The 10,735-nt window shown below is 54.0% G+C and overlaps 1 protein-coding gene and 1 non-coding gene across 3 annotated transcripts; one reads left to right on the forward strand and one right to left on the reverse strand.

The window, feature by feature from the left end:
- Window positions 1-1,399: 1,399 nt before the first annotated feature.
- On the reverse strand, window positions 1,400-6,952 carry DMBX1 (diencephalon/mesencephalon homeobox 1). 2 transcript variants are annotated; one of them, XM_040231259.1, is made up of 4 exons: window positions 6,790-6,952; window positions 3,316-3,494; window positions 2,709-3,057; window positions 1,400-1,848 (listed from the first exon to the last, which is right to left on the reverse strand). In XM_040231259.1, the coding sequence occupies exons 1-4, from the start codon at window positions 6,941-6,943 to the stop codon at window positions 1,400-1,402; spliced, it is 1,131 nt and encodes a 376-aa protein (XP_040087193.1). In that variant the 5' UTR covers window positions 6,944-6,952. The 2 variants fall into 2 exon arrangements, with proteins under 2 accessions (XP_040087193.1, XP_040087192.1); XM_040231258.1 differs by having other exon boundaries at window positions 3,316-3,511; window positions 6,792-6,943.
- On the forward strand, window positions 4,561-4,632 carry TRNAC-GCA. Its single transcript has one exon. It is a non-coding gene; the product is annotated as a tRNA-Cys (tRNA).
- Window positions 6,953-10,735: the final 3,783 nt, after the last annotated feature.

The raw sequence follows: 10,735 nt of genomic DNA on the forward strand, positions 1-10,735 counted from the left end.
GCCCTCTAATCCAGGTGGGGAGTGGGCACAGAGGCTATGGGCTGACTCAAGGTCATACCGTTTTGAAAGGGAGTTTGCTGAGCTGGGTTCCTGGCCACAGATAGGAACACACCTTTCCATGCCAGCGACTCACTGGACAGAAGCCTTTATTTCGAATGGGCTCTGAGACAGGATGCCAGCTGAAGCCCTGAGACTCTGCATTGCCGCATGGTGTGATCAGGAGGGGGAGGACCCTCCCTCCTGGCTCAGTCACACCCTGCCACGGACACCTCAGGCTCGGGGGCAGAAGACCTATTCCTCGAAGACACTTCTCTGAAAGCACCTGTGGCCTACTGCCTCCCTCCAAGCAGGGAAGTTGCACCAGAGAGAGGTCTAGAGCCCTGTAGTCAGCCCTGGATGAATGTTGGCCCCAGGCTCCAGTCCTGGAGGCTTTACAGCCAGAGATGTAGCGCCAGCCTGACTCCTGCCTCCCCTCCCCTCCTTCTCAGTCTGGGCTGGAGGTGGGGAGGGGGCGTCTCAAAGCTAGAAAGGACAGAGAACATGCCTTTCTGGACGCAAGCCCGGGTCGGGGATGGGAACTAGGGCCCCCTCCTGCCTGCTGCTCCAGTGACTACGGGGTCTCCAGCGAAGGCCCTATCACCTCTACTGGAAGGAGAAGCTGCCTCAAGAAGGTGCGGGTGGGGAGGAGCCAGGAGGCTGGGAAGAAGCAAAAGGAGAGGAACAGGAAGAAGCCAAATGACTAAAACTGAAAAGCCATAACCCCAAACAAAGCATAATTTGGGACCAGAGTCTACATCAACACAGCCAGCACCAAAGAAAGAAAGCAGGGGCAGGAAGAAGAGACACGGTGCGGAGATCCAGAGAGGGGAAGACAGGCTGGGGAGAGGAGAAGGAAGAAAGTGGAGACAGAGAGAGAGAGGGGAGGCCAGAATGAGACGCAGAAGCTGTAGGCAGAGCTGGGGGGCGGCAGCGGAGAAGCCATGGAGCGGGGCAGGGGGCCTGGGGCAGGCAGGTGCCTGAAAATATAGCTTTATATATTTATATTTATATCTCACATTCCACACAGCAACTTACTAGGGGAGGAAGCGGGGGATGGGAGGAGGCGACACTGAGGCAGGGGTCTGGCCAGCGAGAACCTCTCACTGGGGAAAGATGGGGGCACTGGCCTCTCACCTCCTCCCCATTCGGCCTCCGTGGGATCCAAGCAGGACCATGCAGAGGGTGCAGGTGTGGGCTTCACCGAGGGCTGGAGCTTGGGGAGGTTGGGGGGCAGGAGGCAGGACTCCAAGGCCCCAGGATCCCTGGGCTCATGAGGTAGCTCCTTGAGAGCCATGATGGGATGACCCTGGGGCTGGGCTGGGGGCGCCCAAGAGCCCTGGCTGCAGGGGGAGGCCAGCAGTCAGTTAGGCAGCGTGTCAAGTCCCAGGGATGCTGCGTGCTGCTTGGCCCGCAGCCGCAGGTTCTCGATGCTCGTGGTTTTACTGTTCAGGGCGGCCGAGGCAGGCGCCAGGCCTGCGGGGGGTGCAGGCAGCAGCGGGGACCCCCACACGCCCTGGTGGGCAGCGGCGGCCGCTGACAGCGACTGGTAGTACGACTGGCAGTGCAGTGAGCCCAGCGGGGCCACGTTGACGCCCAGGTAGGGCACGGCGGCGGCGGCCGCGGCGGCGGGGGCCGGGGCCCCCACTTCGAAGGACGAGTAGTGCACCAGGTTGCTGGTGGCAGCCATGTGCTGGCGGAACTGCTCCTGCAGACGGAAGAGGCTCAGCGGGGAGGAGGAGTAGGAGGGGGAGGGGCCCAGGAGGCCGGCCCCGGGGGCTGCAGGCGGCAGGGCCAGGCTGCCCGGGGAGTCTGCAAGCAGAGAATCAAGAACCGGCACTCAGGACAAGGGGCACTGGTCTGCCAGGAGGGGCTCCCCCGGCCTCGCCTCCCCCTTGTGCTGTAGACAAAACGGGCTGCGGCTGAAATCACATCCACCCATCTCAGCCAGGGTGTCCCCAGCATCCTGGGAGGGAGGGACCCAAGCGTCCTGACTGCACAGACTGCACAGACTGCCCGGGCCTCAGGTCTGGCGTCTTAGGGAGTCTCCTTTTCTTGTTGTGGTTTTTGTTGTTTGTTGGGTTTGGTGGGACAAAAGAGTTCTCTTGACTCTCAAACTCGTTACAACAGAATCAGACTGACAGAGGGAATGGCTGAGCCACAAGCAAATTGGGTGGTACAGAAGTGTCCCGCCCCAAGACTCCTGTACTTTCCAAGGCTGTGCCTCCCCTTTCCCTCTCCTGTCTGTGGTTCCCCGTCCCCTCCCTGCCTGGATGCAGGGTTTGTGACTGAGATAATGCTTCCTGCCAGAGCTCTACACGTGGCGATCTCTGGTACTCACCCAATATGCACTGGTACATCTGTGCTGTTGTTAACATACTGGACTGATAAATAGCTTCTACCCTGAGCTCCTCAAGTATCCCTCCCCTGCCACACAGCCCCTCCCCCCAAAAGTCCCTTGACCTTGCCAGGATTCAGCAACTAAAGGGGGATCACCTGGCATGGACCTGCTTGGCCGTGTCCTTTCTCTGGGTCAGGGCCAGGGCCACATGTCCAGGGTTAACTCTGTCTCTGCTCTGACACCCTGGCAGAGCCAGGCCCCTGGGCGGCTAGACCTGGCCATTCTCCCTAGGCAGGGCCCCAGACCACCCATAGCCCCTGCCAAGCCTCACCTGCCTTGGGGCTGCCTCTCTTGCAGCCCAGCCCCTTGCTCTCAGCCCCAGGGCTCTTCTCCGTCTTGGGATCCTCAGCCCCTGCCTGGGGGTCTTCCTCCCGGTCCGGCTGGTCTTCGGGGGCCGACTCACTGGCTGACTGCTCAGACAGGCTCAGGTGAAGCTCAGCGGGGGGGTCGCCACTGGGCAGGTTGGGGGGCTGGTCAGTCTCCAGCTGGGTGTCTGGGGTCGGGGCCTCAGTCTTGCCTTCCCCATGGGATCCCTCAGCCTCCTTCTGCTTCTGGAGCTGCTCTTTCTGTAGGCTGCGCTGCTTCTTCCGGAACTTGGCCCTGCGGTTCTTGAACCACACCTGGGGACAGGGAGAGGGGCTGCAGGAGTGGAGGGGACACAGCGGAGCCTTGGAGCAGGGTACTCCCCAAGGGGATGTGCAGGATAAGGTCGCGCCCGCCCTCTGGGAAACAGGCACCCACAATCCCTTCCCCAACTCCCCCCCTGTCACTGTAGTCATTCATGGAGACACCAGGTGCAGTTTGAAATGTTGGCTCCTGGACAGTGGGAAACCAGCCAGTGGGTTGGTGCCTGTCTCCAAGGCCTAGTTGGGCCTTACCTGCACCCGGGCCTCAGGCAGGTTGGTGCACATGGCCAGCCTCTCACGCATCACCACGTCCGGGTAGTGAGTCTTCTGGAAGGTCTTTTCCAGGGCCTCGAGCTGCTGAGCCGTGAACGCCGTGCGGCTGCGACGCTGTTTGCGGTGCTGTGAGCCATAGCGGGCCTCCAAGATGATGTCTTGAAATGTACAGCCGTTGGAGGGCAAGGAGAGGGGGCCCATTTAATTATGGGAAATAGGTTTTAAATCTTACCCTGCTCTGACCCACTGTGGTCCTGCCAGAGCTAGACCCTGGTCTCTTCCCCATGGAAATCACCCATTTCCTCTCCATGTAGCTGGATTTTCAAGATCACTCCATACTATCATTCACTATCAGGCCCACCAGGCTCCCCCGTCCCTGGGATTTTCCAGGCAAGAACACTGCAGTGGGTTGCCATTTCCTTCTCCAATGAATGAAGTGAAAGATGAAAGTGAAGTCACTCAGTCATGTCCGACTTAGTGACCCCATGAACTGCAGCCTACCAGGCTCCTCCATTCATGGAATTTTCCAGGCAAGAGTACTGGAGTGGGGTGCCATTGCCTTCTCCCACTATCAGGCCCACTGAGCTCTAATTCATCTCTAAGAATGGCTGTGAGGAATATGCCTGAGGGGGATCTTCCTTATTTGGTTTGAGGTGGGTAGGTGGGTGGGTGGGCTTTACCGTAAAATCCATAAAGTCCTAGGATAATAAGATATAACATTCTGAGAGTACATGATGCTGGCAATTTGGAAGTCCATAGTCACAAAGGTTCTGAGAACCAATGACCCTTAGATTCTGGATACCAACAGAATACCGCCCCGACCATGAGAAGCCAGGCCATGAGCTTGGGACCTATCTGCAAGGTCTTGTTAGGAGGAGTCTGACTAAGTAGATGGAATTCACTGGCTCCAGATCCTGTCCTCTGGCTATGAATTTCATCATCCCAGCCTATGAGTCTCTGATGGTAGGACCTGAGGCTTTGGTTTCATATCTCCTCAACAGAAGGGCTGGCTCTGGCAGGGCTGGCAGCCTCAAAAAGGCTAGTTGTGTGCAGTCTTGGCCCTTCTAGCTGCTTTTTCCAGGAGGTAAGGACAAAGAGAGAAGGTACTAACCACCACCACAGGCTAGGAGAGGAGACAGGCCTGGTAGACCACAGATTCCATGGTCCTGCCCACGTGCTGAGAACGTGAACTTCCCAGCATATTGCTATCTAACCTCCTGCTCTTCCCTGATAGCTCAGTTGGTAAAGTATCTGCCTGCAGTGCAGGAGACCTGGGTTCGATCCCTGGGTAGGGAAGATCCCCTGGAGAAAGGAATGGCAACCCACTCCAGTATTCTTGCCTGGAGAATCCCATGGACAGAGGAGCCTGGTGGGCTACCGTCCATGGGGTCACAAAGAGTCGGACTCGACTGAGCGACTTTCAGTTTCACACTCCTGCTCTTCTGCTTGACTAATCCAGGAGGATGGACAGTCAACTTCTCTTTCCTGGCCTCCCATCACCCATAAGTGGGTCCTGGGCTATCTATGCTGAAGGGAACCCGAGCTGCATCAGCCTTTGCACAGGGCCGCCTGCACTTCAGGGACTGGGAAGTCAACACAACACTCGAAACGAGGAAGAAGGAGGCAACTGGGTCTCCAGGAAGCCTCAGACTTTGGGCTGCTCCTTCAATGTAAAGAGGGAGCCCTGAACCCCTCACAAACCAGCACTAATCCCAACCTGGACTGAGCCCCGAGCTCATGCTGGTTACACTGGGGAAGGGGAAGGAGAGAACCCCTCTCAGTGGAACCCTGGGTGCGGGAGCAACAGCTCCTCATCCTGCTGCTGGCTCCAGGGGCTGTAGGTGAGGGCACGGGGTTGCCGCCTGGGAGACCAGCTGTCCGCACCATCAGCAAAACCTCCTGCTGGAAGGCAAGGCCTCCATACGAGAGCCCACCTGGAGCTCGTGTGCCTCCTTCTTTGAGATTAGAGTTGGTGGGAGCACTGAATACACCACTTCCTCTGTCCCTGACCTTTCCTCTCTGAGCCCTGGAACATGGATCTATAATGTCACCACCAGGCTAGGCACAGGGAACTCACTCCAAACCAGAGAAGCAGCCATAGCCGGGCAGGTCTGCACACACATTCCCACACTGGAGACTGATGCTCATCCACAGAAGGTGCCCAGGGGCTCGGTCTCATCCTCTGAGCCCTTCCCAGAGCCTTGCAGGGTGGCTGCCCCACCCTCCTTGTCAGGCCAGATCCCCTACCCAGGCCTCACAGCTCATCCCCGTTCTGTGCCTTTCTCACGCTCGTCCCCCTTCCTTACCCTTTTAAGGCTGGGCTCCTGCCCCATGCCCTCCAGGAAGCCCTCCCTGAGGGCACCAGCTGATCATGCTTCTCTGGTCTGCCCCACCATTTGATCCTGGCCACATTCTTTCTGCTGTGCCTTCTCATGGGTATATGGGCACCTGGCCTCCCTGGAAGTACCCTAAAGCCCTCCCAGGACCATCTGGCACAGGCCCAGAGCAGTTCATCTGCTGCTTGAGGTTTGGCCTGGGACAGGATGGGGTGGGTGACTTCACCCCTCAGGAACTTATGTTCCCCACCCAAGCCATCAAATCCTTCCCACGTTCACTGAGGGACTCTCACAGCAGAGCAACCATGGGTGAACAGGAGTAGGGGGACCAGACTGTAGCTCCCTCATGGGTGCTTCCCATAGGACCTGGATAATAATTTCCTCTGAGCACCTACTAGTCCCTGCTGAATACGCTACATGTGTTATCTCAAGTAATGTCCCCACCATCCTATGGAATGGGCCCTACCATGTTCCCTGTTTATAAAGGGGGAGCTGAGGTTCACAGAAGAGAGGAGAGTGGGCATACCCTACAATGATGGCAAGTCTGCAACTTCAAAGCTCAAATCTTTAGCCATAAGGTCCCATTCTAATCTCCCACCCCAACCCTGCCTAGATTTAACCTCACTGAGCCTCCGTTTCCTTGTCCATACAATGGAGATAATAACCTCCCTTTACTGGAATTGAATGGTTTGATGCACAGAGAGACAGAGAGCAGCTCACGCGGTGCCTGGCCACACAATCAGTGATCAGAACGTGGGCGCTGTTACAGAAGTGGCTCCCGGGGCATTCTGGCCATTTCCCAGCTGGAAGGCTCTGGGCTAGTCCCTTACCTCCTCGGTCTCTCCACCTGTGAGAGGCTACTGGGCCCCTCCCTCAGAGGGCTGTTAAGGAAACGTGAAGTAAGGCACAGGGCAGCTCCGGGGCCCAGGGGCCCGGAAAACATGGGTAGTCTGGATACGCACACAGATTTTGAATGACATCTCCCTGTGCCATAAGTGACCTGGGTCTTCCTGAGTTTCATTCCCAGTGCTCCCTTCTGCCTTCACCTTCCAGACAGAGCCTTGTCCCACAGATCTCTCCTCCACCCTGCAGCCCCCGTCCCCACAACGGCCCTTACCAGCCAGGCGCTCGGCCAGTGTGAGCGCGTGCACTGAGGGCCGGTAGTCGGGGGCCTGCTGGGCCTGCTGGGCCGCCTGCTGGTGCAGGTTGTACATGGCGCTGAGCGAGTTCATGGCATGCAGCGAGTAGCCATTCACCCCGTAGTGCTGCATCGCGGCATGTGCCTGCAGACGGGCGGAAGGGAAGGGACGTGAGGCCCTGCGGTCACACTCTACCCTGGGAAAGACACCACCCCTGACCAAGACCTTGGATGCCCACCTCACCCCTGAGCTTCTGCCATCTCTTAGAAAAGAGGCCGGCCTTGCTCACAGCTAAGAGCAAGAGGGCTCCTGCCTCTATTTATTTATTCAATCAGCCTCTCATTCATTGATACACACAGCAGGACTTGTGTAGGGCTTAATGCTCTGGGCTCTGGAGTCAGATTGCCTGAGCTGGACGCTCCACTCTGCCACCTGCAGGCTTTCCAGCTTTGAGTAAGTCACTTAATTTCCCTGACCTTCAGTTTCTCCATCTGCAAAATGGGGTGATAGTACTTATTTCGTGGGGTTATTGCAAGGATTAAGAGAAGCCTTTACAATAAGTAGGGTCTGGTATGTAGGGTATGCTCAAACACGTTAGTCATTGGGATTCAACAATCTGTTTGCTGCTTCATTCACTCATCTCTTCATTAATCACCCAGGCACCTACTCATTTGCACCTCACACACATATTATTTGTTCAACAAAAAGCCAAGGAGGCTCACAGGGGGCCAAGTCCAGAGCTGGACTAGGAACACTGTCATTTGCTCTGGTGAGACAGTGGACAGCAACCCTCATGTGCCACCCAGCTGTAAGAACACTACTATGACTGCCATACATAGACTGCCATTGCCTCCCTCTATTCTCACCATATGCCCAACAAGCAAGCAGGCCAAGAGCAAATGAACTCCATTTACAGATGAGTCTACTGAGGCTTGGAGAAAGAGCAGTGACATGTTGAGGCCACACAGCCCATGCAGGGCCTCCTCCACCCCATAGCACTTTCAGCCTCATTCTTTGGCGGCCAATGCGTCAGAGAGCACATCCCTTCTGCTGAGGTGGCTCGGATCAGCACAAGGCTGCCAGGGCCCCACCAGCCCCAGGGCTCCTCCAGACCCTCCCAGTCCTTGTGCCTACCAAGTGTTGGCTTGAAATGTCAGTTTTGGAATGTGGACCATTTGGCAAGAGAAAGACCATGTCCAGGTGTCTGGGCTCCCTACCCTCACTGAAGTGGACATATCACCAAACACCCCATAGCACACACACACGCACACATGCACACACATACTTCATGCACAGACACATATGCAGACACTCTTCACATAAGCAGTCATACACACAAATTCATCAACGATCTCAAACGCAATGTCATTATTCCCACAGTTCCACACAAAGACATTCTCACAGATACCTATCCACACAGCAGATGTATCTACACACAAACTTGACACTCATACACATTCATATATTACACATATTCATTCAGCGGAGACTCATTAAGCACCCCCCTACTAAGTACTAAAGTCCTTGCCTTTGTGGAATTTTTTTGACCACACTCAGAGACATACAGTATCTTAGTTCCTTGACCAGGGATCAAACTCATACCCTCTGCAGGGAATTGCAGGGTCTTAATACTGGATCACCAAGGAAGTCTAACCTTCATGGAATTTACCTCCCAAGCAGGGAAGGTTATAAAACCAATAAACCTATATAATAAAGTCAGACAGGAATAAGTATTCTGAAGAAAAACAGAGCAGAGGAAGAGCATATCAAGAGGAAAGGTGAGGCTATTTTAGAACATATGGTCAGGAAAGGGCTCTCTGATATTCAAAATAAGCCATGTGAATCTTACTGGGGTCGGGGGAGACTTTCCAGGTAAAAGGAACAGCAAGGACAAAGTCCCTGAGGCATGAACAACTAGGTGTGTGTGCAGAACAGCAAGGAAACCAGGGTTGCTGGAGCTCAGAGGGGGAGAGGGGCAAGTGGATGAGACGAGGTGGGAAGGAGAGAAGGGGCCAGATCCCAGAGGGCTTCATGGCCCATGTAAAGAGTTTGAATTTTATCCTGACTATGATGGGAAGCTCCTGGATAGCCTTGAATAACATGATTTGTTGTTAAAACCTCACTTTGCTGTTGTATGGAGATTAGACTGCAGAGGGTCAAGAAGAGATCAGACTGCAGAGGGTCAAGAAGAGATCAGACTGCAGAGGGTCAAGAATCCCTAGACTGGATTCACTGTAGAATCTAGCCCAGGGACCGAAGGGCCTTCCACTCAGGCAGGATGGGTGGAGGTGGGGAGAAGTGGTCAGAGTCAGGACATGGTATGAGGGCAGAACTGACATGACTACTAATAGGCTAGTTTTAAGATGTAAGGAAAAGAGGGCAAAAAAGATGACAAGTGGACTGGGCTATTGAGTGAAGATGAAATTAAGACACTTCCTCCTTGGAAAAGCTATGACAAACCCAGAAAACATATTAAAAAGCAGAGGCATTAATTTGCCAACAAAGGTCTGGATAGTCAAAGCTATGGTTTTTCCAGTATTCACGTATGGATGTGTGAGTTGGACGATAAAGAAGGCTGAGTGCCAAAGAATTGTTGCTTTTGAACTGTGGTTTTGGAGAAGACTCCTGAGAGTCCCTTGGGTTGCAAGAAGATCCAACCAGTCCATCCTAAAGGAAATCAGTCCTGAATATTCATTGGAAGGACTGATACTGAAGCTGAAACTCCAATACTCTGGCCACCTGATACAAACAGCCAGCTCTCTAGAAAAGATTGAAGGCGGGAGAACAGGGCGACAACAGAGGATGAGATGGTTGGATGACATCACCGACTCCATGGACATGAGTTTGAGCAAGCTCCGGGAGTTGGTGAAGGACAGGGAGGCCTGGAGTGCTGCAGTCCATGGGGTGGCAAAGCGTCGGACACAACTGAGCGACTGAACAACAACTGAGTGAAGATCGATCTTTTCCCAAACTGCAAGCTCTTGGGGAGAAGCAAGCCTGGGAAGGGGTGGAGGTGAATGAAACCAGGCTTCGGGGGGACATTGTTGTTGCTGCTGTTTAGTCACCAAGTCATGTCCGACTCTTTTGTGACCCCATAGACTGTAGCATGCCAGGCCCCTCTGTCCATGGGATTTCCCAGGCAATACTTTAGTGAGTTGATGTTTCCTTCTCCAGAGGAATCTTCCCAACCCAGGGATAGAATGCATGTCTCCTGCACTGGCAGGTGGATTCTTTACCACTGAGCCACCTGGGAAGCCTTTTGGGGACATGATAGGTATAAAATATGGCTAACTTCCAAGTAAGAATGTTAAGTTGGGGGCAGTTCCCTAGTGGTCCAGTGGTTAGGACTGTGTGCTTCCATTGCAGGGGGCATGGTTCAATCCCTAGTTGGGGAACTAAGGTCTCACAAACCACGCAGCACCACTAGAAAAGAAAAGAAAAGAAAAAGAATGTTAAATCGGTAGCTGGATGTACAGATTGGGAGCTGAGGTTTGGGTTTACAGTTTTCTGAGTGGACACTCACCCAAGACACCTACCAACAACACTTACTCACAGAATCCCACTCCATGCACCATAAACATGACCCCAAAGGCAGAGATCTAGGAGAAGAGAATGATGGGACAGAATACAATGCTTAACCATTTGTGTAACAGAATATACTGTAAACAAAGCTAAAAGGCAAACAACAAACCTGGGAGAGGTTTGCCGTATGTGACATAGCAAAACTGACCAAAAAATAAATAGCACAAATAAAAACAAAAGAGAATACCCATAACATATCAAGAGCTCTTATATAGAAACAAAAAGATGGTCACCTTAATAAAAGATGAGCTAAGAACTTCCCTGGCAGTCCAGTGGTTAAGAATCTACCTGCCGATGTAGGGGACTCAGGTTCCATCCCTGGTTGGGGAACAAAGATCCCAT

The sequence above is a fragment of the Oryx dammah genome, unplaced genomic scaffold, assembly GCF_014754425.2.
Source record: "Oryx dammah isolate SB20612 unplaced genomic scaffold, SCBI_Odam_1.1 HiC_scaffold_28, whole genome shotgun sequence".
Lineage (NCBI taxonomy): Eukaryota > Metazoa > Chordata > Mammalia > Artiodactyla > Bovidae > Oryx > Oryx dammah.